General features: G+C 46.8%; 1 protein-coding gene and 1 long non-coding RNA gene across 17 annotated transcripts in view; both read left to right on the top strand.

Annotated features, from left to right (window-relative positions):
- Positions 1-25,158, top strand: part of LOC117741434 (diacylglycerol kinase delta-like) — a 29,568-nt gene extending 4,410 nt beyond the window's left edge. The window contains exons 1-29 of one of the 7 annotated variants that reach the window (XM_034548476.1): positions 1-364; positions 3,586-3,690; positions 3,775-3,907; positions 3,979-4,085; positions 4,173-4,298; positions 5,714-5,816; positions 5,902-6,064; positions 6,158-6,266; positions 6,396-6,535; positions 9,037-9,121; positions 9,270-9,364; positions 9,656-9,755; positions 10,621-10,930; positions 12,323-12,478; positions 15,954-16,082; positions 16,286-16,379; positions 16,456-16,566; positions 18,046-18,142; positions 18,223-18,330; positions 18,469-18,582; positions 18,658-18,792; positions 20,292-20,464; positions 21,168-21,279; positions 21,731-21,823; positions 21,948-22,067; positions 22,188-22,311; positions 23,121-23,251; positions 23,359-23,458; positions 23,822-25,158. The exon at positions 1-364 is cut by the window's left edge and continues 56 nt beyond it. In XM_034548476.1, coding sequence (XP_034404367.1) covers positions 3,637-3,690; positions 3,775-3,907; positions 3,979-4,085; positions 4,173-4,298; positions 5,714-5,816; positions 5,902-6,064; positions 6,158-6,266; positions 6,396-6,535; positions 9,037-9,121; positions 9,270-9,364; positions 9,656-9,755; positions 10,621-10,930; positions 12,323-12,478; positions 15,954-16,082; positions 16,286-16,379; positions 16,456-16,566; positions 18,046-18,142; positions 18,223-18,330; positions 18,469-18,582; positions 18,658-18,792; positions 20,292-20,464; positions 21,168-21,279; positions 21,731-21,823; positions 21,948-22,067; positions 22,188-22,311; positions 23,121-23,251; positions 23,359-23,448 — 3,312 coding nt within the window. In that variant the 5' untranslated portion in view covers positions 1-364; positions 3,586-3,636 and the 3' untranslated portion in view covers positions 23,449-23,458; positions 23,822-25,158. Of the gene's footprint in view, positions 391-3,585; positions 3,691-3,774; positions 3,908-3,978; positions 4,086-4,172; positions 4,299-5,713; positions 5,817-5,901; positions 6,065-6,157; positions 6,267-6,395; positions 6,536-9,036; positions 9,122-9,269; positions 9,365-9,655; positions 9,756-10,620; positions 10,931-12,322; positions 12,479-15,953; positions 16,083-16,285; positions 16,380-16,455; positions 16,567-18,045; positions 18,143-18,222; positions 18,331-18,468; positions 18,583-18,657; positions 18,793-20,291; positions 20,465-21,167; positions 21,280-21,730; positions 21,824-21,947; positions 22,068-22,187; positions 22,312-23,015; positions 23,252-23,358; positions 23,459-23,821 lie in introns of those variants that run through there. The other 6 variants (XM_034548477.1, XM_034548472.1, XM_034548471.1 and 3 more) reach the window with 6 other exon arrangements.
- Positions 397-3,016, top strand: LOC117741464. 10 transcript variants are annotated; one of them, XR_004610732.1, is made up of 3 exons: positions 397-1,909; positions 2,120-2,709; positions 2,955-3,016. It is a non-coding gene; the product is annotated as an uncharacterized LOC117741464 (long non-coding RNA). The 10 variants fall into 10 exon arrangements; XR_004610730.1 differs by having other exon boundaries at positions 2,120-2,729; positions 2,955-2,988; XR_004610727.1 differs by lacking the exon at positions 2,955-3,016 and having other exon boundaries at positions 397-1,359; positions 1,530-1,909; positions 2,120-2,908.
- Positions 25,159-25,578: the final 420 nt, after the last annotated feature.

The raw sequence follows: 25,578 nt of genomic DNA, 5'->3' as shown, positions 1-25,578 counted from the left end.
AATGGATCAGGACTCTGAACTAGACTCTCTTGGACCAGGACTCTGAACTGGACTCTCTTGGATCAGGACTCTGAACTGGACTCTCTTGGATCAGGACTCTGAACTGGACTCTCTTGGATCAGGACTCTGAACTGGACTCTCTTGGACCAGGACTCTGAACTGGACTCTCTTGGACCAGGACTCTGAACTGGACTCTCTTGGATCAGGACTCTGAACTGGACTCTCTTGGACCAGGGCTCTAAACTGGACTTGTGGATTTAATAATACTATAATAATAAGTTGTGACGGTTTTACAGAAGAAGAAGCTGATTGGTCGCCAGTCAGACTGTGATGTCATAGTTCAGGCTCCAACAAAGACTCACAGGTCAGCTGACCGCCAGGAGGTCAAAGGTCGTTTTTACTGACTGAGCAATCTTTTTATATATTTATCTAGTTTTGCGCCAGATATTTTAGATCTACACCAGATGTTGTAGTTCCAGATGTTTTAGTTCTACGCCAGATGTTTTAGTTCTACGCCAGATGTTTTAGTTCCAGATGTTTTAGATCTACACCAGGTGTTGTAGTTCTACCCCAGATGTTGTAGTTCTACCCCAGATGTTGTAGTTCTACGCCAGATGTTGTAGTTCCAGATGTTTTAGTTCTACGCCAGATGTTGTAGTTCTACGCCAGATGTTGTAGTTCTGCGCCAGATGTTTTAGGTTTACGCCAGATGTTTTAGTTCCAGATGTTTTAGTTCCAGATGTTTTAGTTCTGCGCCGGATGTTGTAGTTCTGCGCCCGATGTTGTAGTTCTGCGCCAGATGTTTTAGGTTTACGCCAGATGTTTTAGTTCCAGATGTTTTAGTCATACGCCAGATGTTGTAGTTCTACGCCAGATGTTTTAGTTCCAAATGTTTTAGTTCTACGCCAGATGTTTTAGTTCCAGATGTTTTAGTTCTACGCCGGATGTTTTAGTTCCAGATGTTTTAGTTCTACGCCAGATGTTTTAGTTCCAGATGTTTTAGTTCTACGCCAGATGTTTTAGTTATAAGCCAGGTGTTGTAGTTCTACGCCAGGTGTTTTAGTTCTACGCCAGATGTTTTAGTTCCAGATGTTGTAGTTCTACGCCAGGTGTTGTAGTTCTACGCCAGGTGTTTTAGTTCTACGCCAGGTGTTGTAGTTCTATGCCAGGTGTTGTAGTTCTACGCCAGGTGTTGTAGTTCTACGCCAGATGTTTTAGTTCCAGATGTTGTAGTTCTACGCCAGGTGTTTTAGTTCTACGCCAAGTGTTGTAGTTCTATGCCAGGTGTTGTAGTTCTATGCCAGGTGTTGTAGTTCTACGCCAGGTGTTTTAGTTCCAGATGTTGTAGTTCTACGCCAGGTGTTGTAGTTCTACGCCAGATGTTTTAGTTCCAGATGTTGTAGTTCTACGCCAGGTGTTTTAGTTCTACGCCAAGTGTTGTAGTTCTATGCCAGGTGTTGTAGTTCTATGCCAGGTGTTGTAGTTCTACGCCAGGTGTTTTAGTTCCAGATGTTGTAGTTCTACGCCAGGTGTTGTAGTTCTACGCCAGGTGTTGTAGTTCTACGCCAGGTGTTTTTGGTCTACGCCAGATGTTTTAGTTCCAGATGTTTTAGTCATACGCCAGGTGTTTTAGTTCTACGCCAGGTGTTGTAGTTCTACGCCAGGTGTTGTAGTTCTACGTCAGGTGTTTTAGTTCTACGCCAGATGTTTTAGTTCCAGATGTTTTAGTCATATGCCAGGTGTTGTAGTTCTACGCCAGGTGTTGTAGTTCTATGCCAGATGTTTTAGTTCTACGCCAGATGTTTTAGTTCCAGATGTTTTAGTCATACGCCAGGTGTTTTAGTTCTACGCCAGATGTTTTAGTTCCAGATGTTTTAGTCATACGCCAGGTGTTGTAGTTCTACGCCAGGTGTTTTAGTTCTACGCCAGGTGTTGTAGTTCCAGATGTTTTAGTCATACGCCAGGTGTTGTAGTTCTACGCCAGGTGTTGTAGTTCTACGCCAGGTGTTGTAGTTCTACGCCAGGTGTTGTAGTTCTATGCCAGATGTTTTAGTTCTACGCCAGATGTTTTAGTTCCAGATGTTTTAGTCATACGCCAGGTGTTGTAGTTCTACGCCAGGTGTTGTAGTTCTACGTCAGGTGTTTTAGTTCTACGCCAGGTGTTGTAGTTCCAGATGTTTTAGTCATACGCCAGGTGTTGTAGTTCTACGCCAGGTGTTGTAGTTCAACGCTAGATGTTTTAGTTCTACGCCAGATGTTTTAGTTCCAGATGTTTTAGTCATACGCCAGGTGTTGTAGTTCTACGCCAGGTGTTTTAGTTCTATGCCAGGTGTTGTAGTTCCAGATGTTTTAGTCATACGCCAGGTGTTTTAGTTCTACGCCAGGTGTTGTAGTTCTACGCCAGGTGTTGTAGTTCTACGCCAGGTGTTGTAGTTCTACGCCAGGTGTTTTAGTTCCAGATGTTTTAGTCATACGCCAGGTGTTTTAGTTCTACGCCAGGTGTTGTAGTTCTACGCCAGGTGTTGTAGTTCTACGCTAGATGTTTTAGTTCTACGCCAGATGTTTTAGTTCCAGATGTTTTAGTCATACGCCAGGTGTTGTAGTTCTACGCCAGGTGTTTTAGTTCTATGCCAGGTGTTGTAGTTCCAGATGTTTTAGTCATACGCCAGGTGTTTTAGTTCTACGCCAGGTGTTGTAGTTCTACGCCAGGTGTTGTAGTTCTACGCCAGGTGTTTTAGTTCCAGATGTTTTAGTCATACGCCAGGTGTTGTAGTTCTACGCCAGGTGTTTTAGTTCTACGCCAGATGTTTTAGTTTCAGATGTTTTAGTCATACGCCAGGTGTTGTAGTTCTACGCCAGGTGTTGTAGTTCTACGCCAGATGTTTTAGTTCCAGATGTTTTAGTCATACGCCAGGTGTTGTAGTTCTACGCCAGGTGTTGTAGTTCTACGCCAGGTGTTTTAGTTCTACGCCAGGTGTTGTAGTTCTACGCCAGGTGTTGTAGTTCTACGCCAGGTGTTTTAGTTCTACGCCAGGTGTTGTAGTTCTACGCCAGGTGTTTTAGTTCTACGCCAGATGTTTTAGTTCCAGATGTTTTAGTCATACGCCAGGTGTTGTAGTTCTACGCCAGGTGTTGTAGTTCTACGCCAGGTGTTGTAGTTCTACGCCAGGTGTTGTAGTTGTGAACTTGATGAAGTATGTTGGATGTTGGCTTCAGTGAGAAGTCAGCAAACAGGACTGATGATCGTCCTCGTCACATGTTGAGATGAGATGAGGCTCCGTCAGTCTGTTCATGTGGGTCATGTGACCAATGAGAGAACAGCAGGACGATTCATTCCGACCACCAGCTGGTCATGTGGCGTCCACGTGATGAAGACGACTAAACCTGAAACTCTGCTCTAATTGGCTGTGTGTGTGTGTGTGGAGCAAATGCTTTATTGTGGAGCAGCTGAACAGGAAGTGGAAGTCCACGTCTGTTTTCTTTGGAAATTATTTACACATATTCTGCTGCTGATCCAGTTGCATCAACAACAATAAAACCATAATGAAATACTGAGGGCTAATGTGTGTGTGTGTGTGTGTGCAGCTCATCACCCCCTGCAGACGCCTCATCCTGTGTGCTGACAACAGGAAGGAGATGGAGGAGTGGATGGCGGCTCTGCGCAGCGTCCAGAACAGACAGAACTATGAGGTCCGTCTCTGTCAGTCTTATTACCAGTGGGACAAGCAGGTGAGTCCCAGTATCACCTGCTGACTGTGTGTCCCTCTCTTCCAGTCCACCCAGTACAGCATGGACCACTTCAGTGGGATGCACAACTGGTACGCTTGCTCTCACGCCAGACCGACGTACTGCAACGTCTGCAGAGAAGCGCTGTCAGGGGTGACGTCCCACGGGCTGTCCTGTGAAGGTACACACATAGTACTAGTAAGTACACACATATGTGTGTGTGATTGTGTATTTTATGTGTGTGTGTGTCAGTGTGTAAGTTTAAGGCTCATAAGCGCTGTGCTGTCAGAGCCACCAACAACTGTAAATGGACGACACTGGCTTCTATTGGGAAGGACATCATTGAGGACGAGGACGGGGTGAGACACACTGATGCAGATTTCCTTCACTTGTTACTGTGTCAGTGAATGCCTCATATCCAGCTGACCTCCGACCTCTGTCCTCAGGTGTCAATGCCTCATCAGTGGTTGGAGGGGAACCTGCCGGTCTCGGCCAAATGTAACGTCTGTGATAAAACCTGTGGCAGCGTCCTCCGTCTGCAGGACTGGAGGTGTCTCTGGTGTAAAGCCATGGTGAGACTGGAGACACTGGTTCTATGAATGAATGAGTCAGCAGTCTGCTGGCCTACTCATAGAATACACTTTCAAGTGTAGTTTATGTGACAGTTCAAGTTTAGTTTAAGTGTAGATCAGGTGATACATGAGGTGTAGTTCAGGTGATAGATCAGGTGTAGTTCAGGTGATAGATCAGGTGTAGTTCAGGTGATGGATCAGGTGTAGTTCAGATGATGCATCAGGTGTAGTTCAGGTGATACATGAGGTGTAGTTCAGGTGATAGATCAGGTGTAGTTCAGGTGATACATCGGGTGTAGTTCAGGTGATAGATCAGGTATCGTTCAGGTGATAGATCAGGTGTAGTTCAGGTGATAGATCAGGTGTAGTTCAGGTGATACATCGGGTGTAGTTCAGGTGATACATCGGGTGTAGTTCAGGTGATACATCGGGTGTAGTTCAGGTGATACATCGGGTGTAGACCAGGTGATACATAAAGTGTAGTTCAGGTGATACATCGGGTGTAGTTCAGGTGATACATCGGGTGTAGTTCAGGTGATAGATCGGGTGTAGTTCAGGTGATACATCGGGTGTAGTTCAGGTGATAGATCGGGTGTAGTTCAGGTGATACATCGGGTGTAGTTCAGGTGATACATCGGGTGTAGTTCAGGTGATAGATCGGGTGTAGTTCAGGTGATACATCGGGTGTAGTTCAGGTGATACATCGGGTGTAGTTCAGGTGATACATCGGGTGTAGTTCAGGTGATACATCAGGTGTAGACCAGGTGATACATAAAGTGTAGTTCAGGTGATACATCGGGTGTAGTTCAGGTGATACATCAGGTGTAGACCAGGTGATACATAAAGTGTAGTTCAGGTAATACATCACATGCAGTTCAAGTGATCGATCAGGTGAAACATCAGGTATCGTTCAGGTGATAGATCAGGTGTAGTTCAGGTGATAGATCGGGTGTAGTTCAGGTGATACATCGGGTGTAGTTCAGGTGATACATCGGGTGTAGTTCAGGTGATAGATCGGGTGTAGTTCAGGTGATACATCGGGTGTAGTTCAGGTGATACATCGGGTGTAGTTCAGGTGATAGATCGGGTGTAGTTCAGGTGATACATCGGGTGTAGTTCAGGTGATACATCGGGTGTAGTTCAGGTGATACATCGGGTGTAGACCAGGTGATACATAAAGTGTAGTTCAGGTAATACATCACATGCAGTTCAAGTGATACATCAGGTGAAACATCAGGTATCGTTCAGGTGATAGATCAGGTGTAGTTCAGGTGATACATGAGTTGTATTTTAGGTGATACATCAGGTGTTACATGAGTTGTAGTTAAGGTGTAGTTCAGGTGTACGGAATTGGTATGTAACTAACCTGCCATATCAAGGACAGCCATGGTGAGGTGTGTCCCTCTGTGTTCCAGGTGCACTCAGGCTGTAAGGAGCAGCTCTCCAGTAAGTGTCCTCTGGGTCAGTGTAAAGTGTCAGTCATTCCCCCAACTGCACTCAACAGCATTGACTCTGATGGTGAGCCTAATAAATACATCTGATCGACCCTCAGACAGTGCTAAGAAACACACAGCTCACACGTTGAATGCTGGTCTGTGTTCAGGTTTCTGGAAGGCCTCGTGTCCTCCGTCCTGCACGAGTCCTCTCCTGGTGTTTGTCAACTCTAAGAGCGGAGACAATCAGGGTGTCAAGTTCCTGAGACGCTTCAAACAGCTGCTGAACCCGGCACAGGTGTTTGACCTGATGAACGGGGGACCTCACCTGGGGTGAGACAGGCAGACAGAGAGACATAGAGTGTGTGTTGAATGGTGTGTTTTATCTCAAGAGGTCAGTGTGTAAACTTTTAATCTGTCTGTCAGTCTGCGTTTGTTCCAGAAGTTTGACACATTTAGGATCCTGGTTTGTGGAGGAGACGGCAGCGTCGGCTGGGTTCTGTCCGAGATTGACACTCTCACGTTGCACAAACAGGTATGTTTTCATTCAGTTTCATACTATAAATGAATGTAATGATGTTCAAACACCTGATACAGATGTAAAAATAACTGATGAGCTATGTAATCTATGAACATGTTTTCATTGTGTCGTCATTGTTTCCAGTGTCAGCTGGGAGTTCTTCCTCTGGGGACTGGGAATGATCTTGCCCGGGTTCTGGGTTGGGGTTCAGCCTGTGACGACGACACACAGCTGCCTCAGATACTGGAGAAACTGGAGCGAGCCAGCACCAAGATGCTAGACAGGTAACTGGTGTGAGAAAGGTAACTGGTGTGAGACAGGTAACTGGTGTGAGACAGGTAACTGGTGTGAAACAGGTAATAGATATCAGACAGGTAACTGGTGTGAGACAGGTAACTGGTGTCAGACAGGTAACTGGTGTGAAACAGGTAACTGGTGTGAGACAGGTAACTGGTGTGAGACAGGTAACAGATATCAGACAGGTAACTGGTGTGAGACAGGTAACTGGTGTGAGACAGGTAACAGGTGTCAGACAGGTAACTGGTGTGAGACAGGTAACAGATATCAGACAGGTAACTGGTGTGAGACAGGTAACAGATATCAGACAGGAAACTGGTGTGAGACAGGTAACAGATATCAGACAGGTAACTGGTGTCGGACAGGTAACTGGTGTGAGACAGGTAACAGATATCAGACAGGTAACAGGTGTCAGACAGGTAACAGGTGTCAGACAGGTAACTGGTGTGAGACAGGTAACAGATATCAGACAGGTAACTGGTGTGAGACAGGTAACAGATATCAGACAGGTAACTGGTGTCAGACAGGTTACTGGTGGGTGTGAGACAGGTAACAGATATCAGACAGGAAACTGGTGTCGGACAGGTAACTGGTGTGAGACAGGTAATAGATATCAGACAGGTAACTGGTGTGAGACAGGTAACAGATATCAGACAGGTAACTGGTGTGAGACAGGTAACAGATATCAGCCAGGTAACTGGTGTGAGACAGCTAACAGATATCAGACAGGTAACTGGTGTGAGACAGGTAACAGATATCAGACAGGTAACAGATATCAGACAGGTAACTGGTGTGAGACAGCTAACAGATATCAGACAGGTAACTGATATCAGACAGGTAACTGGTGTGAGACAGGTAACAGATATCAGACAGGTAACTGGTGTGAGACAGCTAACAGATATCAGACAGGTAACTGGTGTGAGACAGGTAACAGATATCAGACAGGTATCTGATATCAGACAGGTAACTGGTGTGAGACAGGTAACAGATATCAGACAGGTAACAGATATCAGACAGGTAACTGGTGTGAGACAGGTAACTGATATCTGTTACCTGTCTGATATCTGTTACCTGTCTCACAGGTAACTGATATCAGACAGGTAACTGATATCAGACAGGTAACAGATATCAGACAGGTAACTGGTGTGAGACAGGTAACAGATATCAGACAGGTAACAGATATCAGACAGGTAACTGGTGTGAGACAGGTAACTGGTGTGAGACAGTTAACAGATATCAGACAGGTAACAGATATCAGACAGGTAACAGATATCAGACAGGTAACTGGTGTGAGACAGTTAACAGATATCAGACAGGTAACAGATATCAGACAGGTAACTGGTGTGAGACAGGTAACTGATATCTGTTACCTGTCTGATATCTGTTACCTGTCTCACAGGTAACTGATATCAGACAGGTAACTGATATCAGACAGGTAACAGATATCAGACAGGTAACTGGTGTGAGACAGGTAACAGATATCAGACAGGTAACAGATATCAGACAGGTAACTGGTGTGAGACAGGTAACTGGTGTGAGACAGGTAACAGATATCAGACAGGTAACAGATATCAGACAGGTAACTGGTGTGAGACAGGTAACAGATATCAGACAGGTAACAGATATCAGACAGGTAACTGGTGTGAGACAGGTAACAGATATCAGACAGGTAACAGATATCAGACAGGTAACTGGTGTGAGACAGGTAACTGGTGTGAGACAGGTAACAGATATCAGACAGGTAACAGATATCAGACAGGTAACTGGTGTGAGACAGGTAACAGATATCAGACAGGTAACAGATATCAGACAGGTAACTGGTGTGAGACAGGTAACAGATATCAGACAGGTAACAGATATCAGACAGGTAACTGGTGTGAGACAGGTAACAGATATCAGACAGGTAACAGATATCAGACAGGTAACAGATATCAGACAGGTAACTGATATCAGACAGGTAACAGATATCAGACAGGTAACAGATATCAGACAGGTAACAGATATCAGACAGGTAACTGGTGTGAGACAGGTAACTGATATCAGACAGGTAACAGATATCAGACAGGTAACTGATATCAGACAGGTAACTGATATCAGACAGGTAACAGATATCAGACAGGTAACTGGTGTGAGACAGGAACTGGTGTGCTGGGCACCACCTGGACAACCAGCGGTTGAATGACGACATGCGGCTATACATGTCATCATTGATCAGATTGGGGAGAGGGCCAGAGAAAACTACGGTGTCCGACATTGTCTTGGCATATAGGTAACAGGTGTGAGCAAGGTAATAGGTGTCAGACAGGTAGAAGGCATCAGACAGGTAGCAGGTGTCAGACAGGTTGTAGGTGTCAGACAGGTAGCAGGTGGGAGACAGGTAGCAGGTGTCAGACAGGTAGCAGGTGTCAGACAGGTAATAGGTAGCAGGTGTCAGACAGGTAACTACTGTCTGACAGACAGGTAACAACTGTCTCTCCTACTGTTGTAGGTGGAGTATTATGGTCTATGAGACAAAGTTTCCACGGCAACATTCTGGCTCCACTGTCACTGAGGACTGCAGCGACGACTCTGAGGTAACAGGAAGTGACATCACTTCTCTTTTCAGGGGACCCAAAATGTTCACTTGTAATGTATGTTTGTAAACATGGCATTGAGCTTCATCAATAATATCAATAAAGTTTTGAAAAATAAAATAAAAAGGTCCTGACTTCACCGATCCAGGTTCAGCAGATTCTGACCTACGAGGACTCAGTGGCTGCTCACCTGTCCAAGATCCTGACCTCAGACCAGCACTCTGTGGTCATCTCCTCCGCCAAGTAAGACCGTCTGCCTGTCTGTCTCTCTCTCTCTCTGCCTGTCTTCCTGTCCATCTATCTGTCTCTCTCTCTCTATCTGTCTGTCTCTCTCAGTGTCTCTCTCACTCTGTATCCCTGTCCATCTGTCTGTCTCTCTCTGTACTGTGTGTATATATAATCTGTATATACAATATATATAATATGTGTTCTTTGAGTATATATAATCTGTGTACTGTGTGTATATGTAATATATATAATCTGGGTATATACAATATATATATATATAATCTGTGTACTCTGTGGTACATTCAGGGTTCTGTGTGAGACAGTGAAGGACTTCGTAGCTCGTGTTGGTAAAGCATACGAGAAGAACACAGAGAGTTCAGAGGAGTCAGAGGTCATGGCCAAGAAGGTATGTTTATACTCTTTATTTTTATATATATATATATATATATATATATATATATATATATATATATATATATATATATATATATATATATATATATATATATATATATATATATATACACGGTTTTAGATATTCTAAGTTTTAAATCCATTATATTTGGTTGTGATTGTGTTTCTATTGTACGGAAGCACTCAAACTGTCTTTTATATTGTGATATAAATACATCAATAACTTGTGATCTCGATATAACGACATTAATAACTTTGTGATCTTAAAGTGACTAATGTAATGTGCTGGGTCATGTCTAATGTAATGTGCTGAGTCATGTCTAATGTAATGTGCTGGGTCATGTCCAATGTGCTGGGTCATGTCTAATGTAATGTGCTGGGTCATGTCTAATGTAATGTGCTGGGTCATGTCTAATGTAATGTGCTGAGTCATGTCTAATGTAATGTGCTGGGTCATGTCTAATGTAATGTGCTGAGTCATGTCTAATGTAATGTGCTGGGTCATGGCCAATGTGCCGAGTCATGTCTAATGTAATGTGCCGGGTCATGTCTAATGTAATGTGCCGAGTCATGTCTAATGTAATGTGCCGAGTCATGTCTAATGTAATGTGCTGGGTCATGTCCAATGTGCTGAGTCATGTCTAATGTAATGTGCTGGGTCATGGCCAATGTGCCGAGTCATGTCTAATGTAATGTGCCGGGTCATGTCTAATGTAATGTGCCGAGTCATGTCTAATGTAATGTGCCGAGTCATGTCTAATGTAATGTGCCGAGTCATGTCTAATGTAATGTGCCGAGTCATGGCCAATGTAATGTGCTGGGTCATGTCTAATGTGCTGAGTCATGTCTGTGGTCAGTGTGGTGTGTTAAAGGAAAAACTGGATTCCCTGCTGAAGACTCTGAATGAGGAGTCTCGGGCTTCCGCCGTGCCCCCCCAGGCCCCTCACCCAACCATTGCTGAGGAGCAGGAGGATGCCAAGGGAGTTGTACTGTCTCCTTCTCTTCATCATCAGCATCATCATCTTCCTCCTCATGCCCCATACTGCTCCCCACGGACCAACACTTCCTCTTCTGCGGCGGCAATCTTTAAACCTCGAGAGCAGCTGATGCTGAGAGCCAACAGTCTGAAGAAAGCCATCAGACAGATCATCGAGCACACGGAGAAAGGTCAGGAGTCTTTACGTTCATCTGTGTCTTCTAGAAGGTTGGAGTCTTTACGTTCGTCTGTGTCTTCTAGAAGGTTGGAGTCTTTACGTTCGTCTGTGTCTTCTAGAAGGTTGGAGTCTTTACGTTTGTCTGTGTCTTCTAGAAGGTCAGGAGTCTTTACGTTCGTCTGTGTCTTCTAGAAGGTTGGAGTCTTTACGTTTGTCTGTGTCTTCTAGAAGGTTGGAGTCTTTACGTTTGTCTGTGTCTTCTAGAAGGTTGGAGTCTTTACGTTTGTCTGTGTCTTCTAGAAGGTTGGAGTCTTTACGTTTGTCTGTGTCTTCTAGAAGGTCAGGAGTCTTTACGTTTGTCTCTGTCTTCTAGAAGGTTGGAGTCTTTACGTTTGTCTGTGTCTTCTAGAAGGTCAGGAGTCTTTACGTTCGTCTGTGTCTTCTAGAAGGTTGGAGTCTTTATGTTTGTCTGTGTCTTCTAGAAGGTCAGGAGTCTTTACGTTCGTCTGTGTCTTCTAGAAGGTTGGAGTCTTTACCTTTGTCGCTGTGTCTTCTAGAACAGCGGTCCTCAACCTTTTTTGAGCCATGGACCGGTTTCGTGTCAGACAATATTTTCACGGACCGGCCTTCACAGTGTGGGCGATAAATATGATGTAATAAATATGACGTAATAAAATGATACGACCGGCATGAAGTGCATAAAAATACAACTCACCATTACGCCAAATTAGTGGGAGCCCTGAGCTTGTTTATCTGCAACGAGCCGCGGTCCCATCTCGGGGTAATGGGAGACAACGACACCCAAAGTGTGTTTGTTATGTCCAGTCTGCTCCCTAACTTAGTTTTGATCACGTCATTGCAGAAAACCTGCTTCACAAAGATATGACGTTGGAAATGGAAGCAGGGTTTTCATTGTTTTTTTGGCGATTTTGTGATCTTTGGATATTCTTCCTTAATTTTGATCCAGAACACCGGCAGAGTTGTTGTGTGAAATGTACTTTTAAGGCCACCGTCATTTGCGATATACAGCAGTTGATCTTCTACTGGCACAGACAGGCTCGATTCACCGGGTTTGTTCACTAATGGGTTCTTTCGCAGTCTGCCTGCAGCGATAAACCCGTACTTAAAGTACGACTCCTGATAATGTCTTTTGAATGCACTCAGCTTTTGTCACGTATTACGTGACCTCTTGAGATGTATCACGTATTTCATGACCTCATGAGAGGCTCAGACACACAGATGGATATATCCGGTGCTTTTTTAAAACATTTATTTTTTCCGACTTTGATAAAAACCTTTTTTTTTCATTCACCTTTTCTGTGCAGCCCGGTACCAACCGACCCGGGGGTTGGGGACCACTGTTCTAGAAGGTTGGAGTCTTTACGTTTGTGTATTTGTCTCCTAGCGGTGGACGAGCAGAACGCTCAAACTCAGCAGCAGCTCTTCTCTCTCAGTCCGCCTGAAGAAGACAAGTGTTTGTTGGAGGAGGATGAGGAGGATGAGGAGGACAAGTTGGCTCTGCAGTTATCCTACAGCGCCAAGCAGCGCAACACAGGCAGAGGTCAGTGGTATTACTACTACTGGTACTGGTGGTACTACTACTACTGGTACTACTGGTACATCTGCTACTGGTACTGGTAAAGCTGGGTCAGGTACTGGTGGTATGATATACCTGCCTAACCCGAGCGAAGGAGTTCAAGTATCTCGGGGTCTTGTTCACAATTAGATAGAGTGGGAGATCGACAGGCGGATCGGTGCTGCTGTAGCAGTAAAACATTTGCTGGACTGGACCGTCTTGGTGAAGAGGGAGCTGAGCCGGAAGGTGAAGCTCTCAATTTACTGCGCCGTCTACGTTCTGACCCTCACCTATGGTCACACACTCTGGGTCGTGACCGAAAGAACGAGGTCTTGGGTACAAGCGGCCAAAATGAGTTTCCTCAGTAGGGGGACCAGGCTCAGCCTTAGAGATAGGGTAAGGAGATGAGTTTCCTCTGTAGGGCTCAGCCTTAGAGATAGGGTAAGGAGATGAGTTTCCTCTGTAGGGCTCAGCCTTAGAGATAGGGTAAGGAGATGAGTTTCCTCTGTAGGGCTCATCCTTAGAGATAGGGTAAGGAGATGAGTTTCCTCTGTAGGGCTCAGCCTTAGAGATGGGGTAAGGAGATGAGTTTCCACCTTAGGACTCAGCCTTAGAGATAGGGTAAGGAGATGAGTTTCCACCTTAGGACTCAGCCTTAGAGATAGGGTAAGGAGATGAGTTTCCTCTGTAGGGCTCAGCCTTAGAGATAGGGTAAGGAGATGAGTTTCCTCTGTAGGGCTCAGCCTTAGAGATAGGGTAAGGAGATGAGTTTCCTCTGTAGGGCTCAGCCTTAGAGATAGGGTAAGGAGATGAGTTTCCTCTGTAGGGCTCAGCCTTAGAGATAGGGTAAGGAGATGAGTTTCCTCTGTAGGGCTCAGCCTTAGAGATAGGGTAAGGAGATGAGTTTCCTCTGTAGGGCTCAGCCTTAGAGATAGGGTAAGGAGATGAGTTTCCTCTGTAGGGCTCATCCTTAGAGATAGGGTAAGGAGATGAGTTTCCTCTGTAGGGCTCAGCCTTAGAGATAGGGTAAGGAGATGAGTTTCCACCTTAGGACTCAGCCTTAGAGATAGGGTAAGGAGATGAGTTTCCACCTTAGGACTCAGCCTTAGAGATAGGGTAAGGAGATGAGTTTCCTCTGTAGGGCTCAGCCTTAGAGATAGGGTAAGGAGATGAGTTTCCTCTGTAGGGCTCAGCCTTAGAGATAGGGTAAGGAGATGAGTTTCCTCTGTAGGGCTCAGCCTTAAAGATAGGGTAAGGAGATGAGTTTCCTCTGTAGGGCTCATCCTTAGAGATAGGGTAAGGAGATGAGTTTCCACCTTAGGACTCAGCCTTAGAGATAGGGTAAGGAGATAAGTTTCCTCTGTAGGGCTCAGCCTTAGAGATAGGGTAAGGAGATGAGTTTCCTCTGTAGGGCTCAGCCTTAGAGATAGGGTAAGGAGATGAGTTTCCTCTGTAGGGTTCAGCCTTAGAGATAGGGTAAGGAGATGAGTTTCCTCTGTAGGGCTCAGCCTTAGAGATGGGGTAAGGAGATGAGTTTCCTGTGTAGGGGGCTCAGCCTTAGAGATAGGGTAAGGAGATGAGTTTCCTCATTAGGGTTCAGCCTTAGAGATAGGGTAAGGAAATGAGTTTCCTCCTTAGGACTCAGCCTTAGAGATAGGGTAAGGAGATGAGTTTCATCTGTAGGACTCAGCCTTAGAGATAGGGTAAGGAGATGAGTTTCCTCTGTAGGGCTCAGCCTTAGAGATAGGGTAAGGAGATGAGTTTCCTCTGTGGGACTCAGCCTTAGAGATAGGGTAAGGAGATGAGTTTCCTCTGTAGGGCTCAGCCTTAGAGATAGGGTAAGGAGATGAGTTTCCTCTGTAGGGTTCAGCCTTAGAGATAGGGTAAGGAGATGAGTTTCCTCTGTAGGGCTCAGCCTTAGAGATGGAGTAAGGAGATGAGTTTCCTCTGTAGGGCTCAGCCTTAGAGATAGGGTAAGGAGATGAGTTTCCTGTGTAGGGGGCTCAGCCTTAGAGATAGGGTAAGGAGATGAGTTTCCTCTGTAGGTCTCAGCCTTAGAGATGAGGTGGTTCGGGCATCTGATTTGGATGCCTCCTGGACTCCTCCCATTAGAGTTTTTCCAGACACGTCCCTCTGGGAGGAGACCCCGGGGAAGACCCAGGAAACGCTGGAGGGATTATACTGTATCTCCCAGCTGGCCTGGAAACACCGCAGGATCTCCCAGAATAAGCTGGACAATGTTGCGGGTGAGAGAGAAGCCTGGGTCAGCCACCGTGACCCGACTCGGGATGAGCGGCTGACAATGGATGTATGGATCAAAATTATATACCTTAACAGTAAAGGAAAGCCCACTGACACACAGACAGTGAAGGAAAGACTTTGATCAATTTGAGCCATGTGTGTCACTCGTTTCAAATCCTTTCTCCAAGTGGACATGACATGACATGCAACTTGGATGCTGGACAGGTGGAGGTGGAAATCATAACGTTGCAAAATGACCTCCACCCCAAAACCCATCAGTCTGCACTAAATCTTTGGTGCCTTGTGGACACAGAAAAGTAGACAGGTGTATGCACAGCAGCTATGAACGTTGCCTTTTTGGCTCAACCTATCTCTGTGAATCAGCCTTTTCCGACATGAACTTCATCAACAAACACCGAACACGTTGCCTTACTGATGCACATCTACAAGACTCAGAGTTGCAGTGTCAAATTATACTCCAGATTACAGTACATTGGTGAACAGTATGCAATGCCAGGCTTCCCACTAACAGACATTTACAGACAAAGAAAAAGAAAACATAGGTTTTCATTGAAAACACCATGACAACATTAACACAAACATGTTAAAAAGAAAAATTTGGTGATTAGTGCTAATGTAATATGATTCATTACACAACTGATAACTTGTACAGTGAGAGTTCATAGCTTTAAATAGTGGTTAGATATGACAGTTAATGATTTCCTAAAAATGTGTACAACAATTGTGTGATTTTGAACAAAATGCTACATATGTGCTGCATACAAAACTGTCAAATATATTTACAAAAATACATACGTGATACCTCTGACTTTCAAATTTTGAAGCAGATTAACAGAAATAAATGTTGCATGTTAAGATATATCTGTGTTTCCTACCATCTATTGTGAGTAATAATTAACATTGATATGTGATCAGATACTTTACATATATTATTATTATTATTAAAAGGTTATCTGTGCAAATTTGTTATTCAGGAAGTTTATATAAAAAAAGTAGCCCTTTGTATTATTTTGTACCCTTGAAGTAGCTCTGTTTCAAAAAGTTTGGTGACCCCTGCTTTAAATAAAGCATATTGTACATTTATCAGTATGTTCTGTTCTCCGTGGTCCTGATGAGGACAGGAAGTGCATGTTTACCATAAACTTAGTGATGTAATCAGGACCAATGAGGTTATTGACCTGCCTGTCTGTCTCCTCAGTCAGTAAGACGCCCTGTGAGAAGCTGATCAGTAAAGGCAGCCAGTCACTGGGCAGCTCTGCATCACTTCATGTCCAGACAGGAAGTAGGGAGACCATGCCGACACTCAACACGAAGATCCTCTATCCAGGTAGGAAGAGGTCCAACAGGAAGTTCTGACTGTCATCATGATGTCATTAGTCTGACTGTGTGTCTCTGTGTGTCTCTGTGTGTGTGTGTGTGTGTGTGTGTGTGTGTGTGTGTGTGTGTGTGTGTGTGTGTGTGTGTGTGTGTGTGTGTGTGTGTGTGTGTGTGTGTGTGTGTGTGTGTGTGTGTGTGTGTGTGTGTGTGTAGGTCTCAGAGGAATCTCAGCTTCTCTCTCCAGCAGTTCTGTGATCAGTCGATTGCTGGTCAACGCCGACCCGTTCAGCTGTGACCCCGACAACATGTAAGACTTTCTTTCGGTCTCTGTCTGTCTGTCTGTCTCTTCATGTGTCTATCTGACTGTCTGTCTCTCTGCACAGGGACTGCTACACTGAGAAGTGTGTCATGAATAACTACTTTGGAATCGGACTTGACGCTAAAATCTCTCTGGACTTCAACAACAAGAGAGACGAACATCCAGAGAAGTGCAGGTCCACCTTCAAATGATTTAATTATTATTAATTAAAAATAATAATTTTGTTAGTTAGATCCAGAGGGTCGCCTCCCTGCACCCGAGGGTTGTGGGGACTAAGGCTCTGACTGTTGTTTGTGCTTATGCACCAAACAGCAGTTCAGAGTATCCAGCCTTCTTGCTGACTCAATAGTTCTCCTGAGAGACTTCAACGCTTACGTGGGCAATCACAGAAAACCTTGCCCGATCTGAACCCGAGCGGTGTCTTGCTTTTGGACTTCTGTGCTCGCCACGGTTTGTCCATAACGAAGACCATGTTTGAGCATAAGGTGGCCCATAAGTGGACCTGGTAGCAGAACACCTTAGGCCGGAGGTCAATGATCGACTTTGTAATCGTATCATCTGATCTTTGGGCAGTGGAAAGAGAACTTTGAGGAACTCCTAAACCCGGCCAACATCGCCTGAAGACTTGGAGGGGGTTGCACCCATATCCCTGGTGGAGGCCGCTAAAGTCGTCAAAAAGCTCCTTGGTGGCAAGGCGCCGGGGGGATGAGATCCGCCCTGAGATGCGCTGGACATTGTTGGGCTGTCTTGGCTGACACTGTCGCATGAGGGTCGGGAACAGTGGCCATGGACTGGCAGACCAGGGTGGTGGTTCCCATTTTCATAAAGGGGGACCGGAGAGAGTGCTCAAACTATCGAGGTATCACACGACTCAGCCTCCGGGGAAAGCTTGTGACGGGGTCTTCGAAAGGAGGCTCCGACCCTTGGTCGAACCTCAGATTCGAGAGGAGCAGTGGACCAGCTCTTTACCCTCGCAAGACTGCTGGAGGGGTCCTGGGAGTTTGCCCAACCAGTCTACATGTGCTTTAAAGACTTGGAGAAGGCTTTCGACAGGGTTTTTTGTGGGCGGTGCTGCAGGTGTGCCGGACCCGTTGCAACCGGCCATCTGGTCCCCGTACGCCTGCAGTAGGAGCTGTGTTCGTATTCTAGGTAATAAGTCACGTTCCCGGTGGGTGTTGGCCTCCGCCAGGGCTGCCCTTTATCATCAGTCCTGTTCGTGACTTTCAAGGACAGGATATCTAGGCACAGCCGGGGGGTGGAGAATGTCTGGTTCAGGGGACTCGGGATCACCTCTCTGCTGTTTGCAGATGATGTGGTCCGGTTGGCCTCCTCGGACCATGAACTCCAGTATTGCTGCCACCATGACCCGATCCCTGATAAGTGGAAGAAAATGGATCAGATTAATTAATTATTATCAATTATAATGATTTTGTTATTCACTGTCAGATTATTTAATTATTATTAAGAGTCTTGATTTAGTTATTTACTCTAATAGTAATAATTCTATATACCATTACGGTCATTTTTTTTATTATGAACCATAGATTCTTATTAACAATACACACTGTTAATGTACAACTTGCATTACCCTTCATCTCCATAGAAACCTGTAGTTTTTATGAGTTTGTAGTTTGATCTGTTTGAATGTGTTCAGGAGCCGGACGAAGAACATGATGTGGTACGGAGTCCTGGGAACCAAAGAGCTGCTGCACAGAACCTACAAGAACCTGGAGCAGAAGGTTCTCCTGGAGGTGAGACCCACCACGACTATCCGATGGTCCAAACATCTTCATCATCACAAGTCTAATGTGTGTGTGTGTGTCTGAGACAGTGTGACGGGCGTCCCATCCCTCTCCCCAGTCTGCAAGGCATTGCTGTGCTGAACATCCCCAGCTATGCAGGAGGTACCAACTTCTGGGGAGGAACCAAAGAGGACGATGTGAGACTTGAACCTGTCTGTCTCTATCTGATCTCTTCCTCACCTTGCATGTTATCATATGATTGGTCATTATCTACCTGTCTGTTTATTGATCAGTGTCAGGTGTTGAGTGATGTCATCTGTCTATCTGTCCCGCAGACATTCACAGCTCCGTCCTTTGATGATAAGATCCTGGAGGTGGTGGCTGTGTTCGGCAGCATGCAGATGGCCGTGTCACGAGTCATCAACCTGCAACATCACCGCATTGCACAGGTACTCCTGTCTGTCTGTCTGTCTGTCTGTCTGTCTGTCTGTCCAACTCTCTGAGCCCATCTGGCTCTTTCTCAGTGTCGTACGGTGAAGATCACGATCCTGGGTGATGAAGGCGTCCCAGTGCAGGTGGATGGGGAGGCCTGGGTGCAGCCACCAGGTTACATCAAGATCATCCACAAAAACCGAACCCAGACCCTCACGAGAGACAGGGTGAGTACTAGACCAGACCCTCACCAGAGGCAGGCTATTACCCCCAGACCCTCACCAGAGACAGGGTACTACCCCAGACCCTCACCAGATACAGGGTACTATCCCCATACCCTCACCAGAGACAGGGTACTACCCCCAGACCCTCACCAGAGACAGGGTACTATCCCCATACCCTCACCAGAGACAGGGTACTACCCCCAGACCCTCACCACAGACAGGGTACTATCCCCATACCCTCACCAGAGACAGGGTACTACCCCCAGACCCTCACCACAGACAGGGTACTACCCCCAGACCCTCACCAGAGACAGGGTCCTACCCCAGACCCTCACCAGATACAGGGTCCTACCCCCAGACCCTCACCAGAGACAGGGTACTACCCCAGACCCTCACCAGAGACAGGGTACTATCCCCATACCCTCACCAGAGACAGGGTACTACCCCAGACCCTCACCAGAGACAGGGTACTATCCCCATACCCTCACCAGAGACAGGGTACTATCCCCAGACCCTCACCAGATACAGGGTACTATCCCCATACCCTCACCAGAGACAGGGTACTATCCCCATACCCTCACCAGAGACAGGGTACTACCCCCAGACCCTCACCACAGACAGGGTACTATCCCCATACCCTCACCAGAGACAGGGTCCTACCCCAGACCCTCACCAGATACAGGGTCCTACCCCCAGACCCTCACCAGATACAGGGTACTACCCCAGACCCTCACCAGAGACAGGGTACTATCCCCATACCCTCACCAGAGACAGGGTACTACCCCAGACCCTCACCAGAGACAGGGTACTATCCCCATACCCTCACCAGAGACAGGGTACTACCCCAGACCCTCACAAGCGACAGGGTCCTACCCCCATACCCTCACCAGATACAGGGTCCTACCCCCAGACCCTCACCAGAGACAGGGTACTACCCCAGACCCTCACCAGAGACAGGGTCCTACCCCCAGACCCTCACCAGAGACAGGGTACTACCCCAGACCCTCACCAGAGACAGGGTACTACCCCAGACCCTCACCAGAGACAGGGTCCTACCCCCAGACCCTCACCAGAGACAGGATACTACCCCAGACCCTGACCAGAGACAGGGTACTACCCCCAGACCCTCACCAGAGACAGGGTACTACCCCAGAACCTCACCAGAGACAGGGTAAGTACTAGACCAGACCCTCACGAGCGACAGGGTCCTACCCCCAGACCCTCACCAGAGACAGGTTACTACCCCCAGACCCTCACCAGAGACAGGATAATACCCCAGACCCTGACCAGAGACAGGGTACTACCCCCAGACCCTCACCAGAGACAGGATAATACCCCAGACCCTGACCAGAGACAGGGTACTACCCCTAGACCCTCACCAGAGACAGGATAATACCCCAGACCCTGACCAGAGACAGGGTACTACCCCCAGACCCTCACCAGAGACAGGGTACTACCCCAGAACCTCACCATTAGTGTGTGTGTGTCTGTGTGTGTTTCAGGCATTTGAGAGCACTCTAAAATCCTGGGAGGACAAACAGAAGTGTGAGTTTCTCCGGACCCCCCCTCCTCAGTCCCCCCAGCCCCCCCTCTCCTCCCAGCCAGAGATTGTCTCGGAAGATGAGGCGTCGCTCATCAGCGAGTTCGGTCAGGCAGCAGGAGCTCTGATACACAGGTAACTCATGACGAGATCGCAGTACACAAGTTAAACTGGTCATGGGCAGCAGCTGATTGATTCACCAGAAAGACCAGAGAAACTAGAGGGACCAGAGAGACCAGATGGATTAGAGAGAAGAGGGAGATTAGAGCGACCAGATGGACTAGAGAGATCAGAGGGACCAGAGAGATTAGAGAGAAGAGGGAGATTAGAGCGACCAGATGGACTAGAGAGATCAGAGGGACCAGAGAGATCAGAGGGACCAGAGAGATCAGAGGGACCAGAGAGAAGAGGGAGACCAGAGGGACCAGAGACATTAGAGAGAAGAGGGAGACCAGAGAGATTAGGGAGACTAGAGAGACCAGCTAATTTACTATTTAGGAATTCTACATCAAAGATATTGAATAACGACGTATTTCAGACATTCATATTGTTTTTACATAATAAATTCAGGCCAAGGCTGCACCGTCACCTCACAGCAGGAGGGGCCTGGGTTCAATGCCCGATCCCAGGCGGTCCTTCTGTGTGTATGTTCTCCCGTGACAGTGTGGGTTTCCTCCGGGTTCTCCGGTTCCTCCCACAGTCCAAAGACATGCAACTCAGGTTAACTGGACTCTAAACTGCCCGTGGGTGTGAATGGTTGTTGGTTTCTATACGAGTCCTGAGAAACTATATATATATTATTGTTATTGTCATAGTATTCTATGATTTTTTGTTTCAGTATTCGTGAAGTTGCTCAGTCTCACCACAGTCTGGAACAGGAGCTGGCTCACGCTGTCAACGCCAGCTCAAAGGCCATGGACGTGGTTTACGCCAACTCCAAGAACTCTGGGGTACTGAACATAACTTATTGGTCTCTTCTGTCCTGGTCTTTGTTCTTTCCTGGTCTCTATCCTTCCTGGTCTCTATTGTGTACTGGTCTCTGTCCTATCCCGGTCTCTGTCCTGGCTTCTGTCCTGGTCTATGTCCTGTCCTATTCTCTGTTCCGGTCTCTATCGTGTCCCGGTCTCTGTCCTGGCTTCTGTTCTGGTCTCTGTTCTGGTCCCTGTCTTGTCCTCACATGTGTAATCTCTGATTGAGCCCAAACTTAGAAACCCAGAAGACTGAAACTGAGGGATGTCTCTCTCTCTCTCTCCCTCTGTCTCTCTCTTCCTGATTCTCTCCTTCCCTGTCTGACTCTCTCTTTCCCTGTCTGACTCTCTCTCTCCCTCCCTCCCTGACTCTCTCTCTCTTTCCCTGTCTGATTCTCTCCTTCCCTCCCTGACTCTCTCCTTCTGTCTCCAGGCGCTGTGCTGCAGCGTGGTCCTTCAGATGGTCAGTAACGTCAAAGCTTTACTCAGTGAGACTGAACTGCTGCTGGCTGGAAATATGTCCATGGTAACTACTTCTGTGTCTCTGATCAACCTTTTGAGATGTGAAGATGCTTAAGAATGTCGGTCCTGGTCCTGGTCCCGGTCCCGGTCCCGGTTCTGGTCCCGATGCTTGTTGTGTGTGTGTGCAGCAGCTGGATCCTCCTCAGCAGGACCAGTTGAATGCAGCTCTGAGCTCGGTGGCTCAGCAGCTCCGCCGGCTGGCTGACGTCCCCTGGTTGTGTCCCGTCCTCGACCCGTCAGACCACGAGGTAAACCGCCACCGGACCTGGTTCTACATAGTCCTGAATGATGTAGACCTGCACAATGGCTACTGGTTTAGGTTCCCTTCCTGTCTATCTGCTTCTACAAACCTGTCTGTGTGTCTTCAGGGTCCTCTGACAGAGTTCTCCAAACGCAGCCGGAGCGCAAAGTTTCGTCTCGTCCCGAAATTCAAAAAAGACAAAAACAATAAGAACAAAGAGACCTGCACCACCCTGTCTCTCTCTCTGCCAGGTGAGCTCTCTACCTGTCTCTCTCTACCTGTCTCTCTCTCTGCCAGGTGAGCTCTCTACCTGTCTCTCTCTACCTGTCTCTCTCTCTGCCAGGTGAGCTCTCTCTACCTGTCTCTCTCTCTGCAAGGTGAGCTCTCTACCTGTCTCTCTCTCTCTGCCAGGTGAGCTCTCTACCTGTCTCTCTCTCTGCCAAGTGAGCTCTCTACCTGTCTCTCTCTCTGCCAGGTGAGCTCTCTACCTGTCTCTCTCTCTCTGCCAGGTGAGCTCTCTACCTGTCTCTCTCTCTGCCAGGTGAGCTCTCTCTACCTGTCTCTCTCTCTGCAAGGTGAGCTCTCTCTACCTGTCTCTCTTTCTGCCAGGTGAGCTCTCTACCTGTCTCTCTCTCTGCAAGGTGAGCTCTCTACCTGTCTCTCTCTACCTGTCTCTCTTTCTGCCAGGTGAGTTCTCTTTACCTGTCACTTTCCAACTGTCTCTCTCTCTGCCAGGTGAGCTCTCTCTACCTGTCTCTCTCTCTGCCTTGTGAGCTCTCTCTACCTGTCTCTCTCTCTGCCAGGTGAGCTCTCTCTACTTGTCTTTCTGTCTCTCTCTCCCTACCTGTCTTTGTCTCCATGGTAAGGATCTGTATATATCTGTACATCGACAAGGGGGAGATTGAACTGCCAACCCCCTGATTAAAAGACGTGCATGCTAACCACTGACCCACAGTCGCCCTACAATCCGGTTTGCTATTCTTTGGCACCTGCCTGATCCACTTCCTGTCTGCCTGATCCACTTCCTGTCTGCCTGAACAACTTCTTGTCGGTGTCTCAGCTAACCAGTGGGGGACGGAGGAGGTGGGGGCATGGCTGGACTTCCTGTGTCTCAGCGAGTATAAGGACATCTTTATCGGACACGACGTCCGCGGGGCCGAACTCATCCACCTGGAGAGGAGGGACCTGAAGGTACCGCTGCTAGCCTGATCGCTAACTGTGCTGAGTCATGGTGCACATTGTCTTCTATGTCGTTACCGTGTGTGTGTGTGTGTGTGTGTGTGCCTGTGTGTGTGCAGGACCTCGGGGTGACCAAGGTGGGTCACATGAAGAGGATCCTTCAGGGCATCAGAGAGCTCAACAGGAACAGCAGTGCCAGCGAGGCCTGACTGCTGCCAGGTGACTTTAATTATTATTTTGATTGACCACTGCTACTAACCCTAACCTAACCCATTGGGGGTCGGCTGTAGTTCATGGGGAGAGCGGTCGTCCCGTAACCACAAGGTATCCCGGTTCAATCCCCGCTCTCCCCAGAGTTCATGTTAAAGTGTCCTTGAGCAAGGCACTGAACCCCCAGTTGCTCCTTAATAACTAAGGATGATCAAAGAGAAGGATCTACCCACGGGGATCAATAAAAGTGTACATTTCTTTTCTTACTCAGGTTTTATTATTATTATCATGCACATAAATGGGTGAATAAACATGTGCCTCTTATTTAATCAAGAAGTGATATTCATCTTTAACTGTATATTCTTGTTCTAGAAACAGCTGTTTGCTCTCATTCCTCCTCACTGCCACCTGACCTGAACACAACCATCGTCTATGACATCACATCCTGAGCTCACTGTGATTGGACCAGCGGTCAGCTCAATGACATAGAACCAATCAGATGATCCAGTAGTGCCTTGTCATCTTACCCACCAATCAATCAGGATCCAGGACACAGGGAGGTGGGCCCATGAGACAATGGAGACAACATGGCCGACAGAGGAGTGTGTGAAGCAGTTACCTTTAACCTTTTTTATCAGTGAATCCACGTTATCAATGACTTTGACTGACCTCCTTATCATCAGTGACTTTTAAAGTGATTATTATTACTATTACATCCAGACTTTACTCCGTCTGTAGACTGAACACCAAGCTGCAGGTCTGGGTTCTACACGATTCTCCTACATACAGGATCCAGACTTTACTCCGTCGAAGGACAGAAGACTTGAAAGTTTGTCTAGACTGTGGCAGCAGTGATCCAGAGACTCCCTGACAACCAACCCGGGTCTCCAGCAGAGTCTTGAGACCCGGGTCTGGAAGCCATTTGAACCACGTTTGAGCAGGATCTGGCCTGGGGATGAATCAGGTTATGGATGTGTGGACTTGGATGGATTTGGAACACCAGCTCCAGTTAAGAGGACTCAAATCCAGCATGACCCTTGAAACATGTCGGTTTTGGCTTCCTGTGATCTACCTGTCCGGCTCTTCTGAGCAGCCGGCCAGAACCTCCTGTCTGTCGTGGACCTGTTGGACCAAGCTGAAGCAGAACCCTTTAAACCTCTCAAGAACATTTTACGTCCTCAATCTGCCAAACGGGAACACTGTGAGGACAGACGCTTTAAGTTTCTCTCTGAGAGACATTTGTACTAAAATACATATTTATTTCTTCTATACCTTGATGTTTAGATTCGTCTTTCGATGTCTTTTTGAACAGGAAGTGGTAAATACTGACGAGGAGACGTACTGAACCAATCAGATGTCTGACGAAGACAAGTGTATCAGTCTATGAAGACAAGCTGTGTTGTCTGTCTGCCTGTCTGTCTGCCTGTCTCTCTGTCTACCTGCCTGCCTGCCTGCCTGTCTGTCTGTCTGTCTGTCTGTCTGTCTGTCTGTCTGTTTACTTTAAAACCGTCTTTTTTTAGGGGACCAAACAGTGAAGACTTTGATGTGTTTTTGTAACAAAGTAATTGAAAGTCTTCAAGAGGTTGTTGATCTCAAACATGTTCATGTTAAATGTATAAAATATCAGATGTGAAGGACCGATTGCTCTGAAGCCTTAACTGAAGTAACAACTTTTATCAAATAAAATTCACGTTTCCTCTCGTCCTTAATCTCATGTCTTCAGTTTGTTTTTGTCCTTGTGATGGAGGTGATCTACCTCGGTTATTGATATTAGTGGATGTGGTATTTGGGTTGGAGGTAGTCTACCTCTGTTTCTGATATTAGTGGAGGTGGTCTTTGTGATAGAAGTAGTCTACCTCTGTTATTGATATTAGTGGAGGTTGTCTTTGTGATGGAGGTAGTCTACCTCTGTTTCTGATATTAGTGTAGATGGTCCGTGTGATGGAGGTTGTCTACCTCTGTTATTTATATTAGTGTAGATGGTCCGTGTGATGGAGGTTGTCTACCTCTGTTTCTGATATTAGTGTAGGTAGTCTACCTCTTTCTGATATTAGTGGAGGTGGTCTTTGTGATGGAGGTTGTCTACCTCTGTTTCTGATATTAGTGGAGGTTGTTTCCGTGATGGAGGT

This window comes from Cyclopterus lumpus, chromosome 13 (genome assembly GCF_009769545.1).
Source record: "Cyclopterus lumpus isolate fCycLum1 chromosome 13, fCycLum1.pri, whole genome shotgun sequence".
Classification (NCBI taxonomy): Eukaryota; Metazoa; Chordata; class Actinopteri; order Perciformes; family Cyclopteridae; genus Cyclopterus; species Cyclopterus lumpus.
The sequence above is the reverse complement of the archived record's forward strand: the minus strand, read 5'-3'. Positions and strand labels throughout refer to the sequence as shown.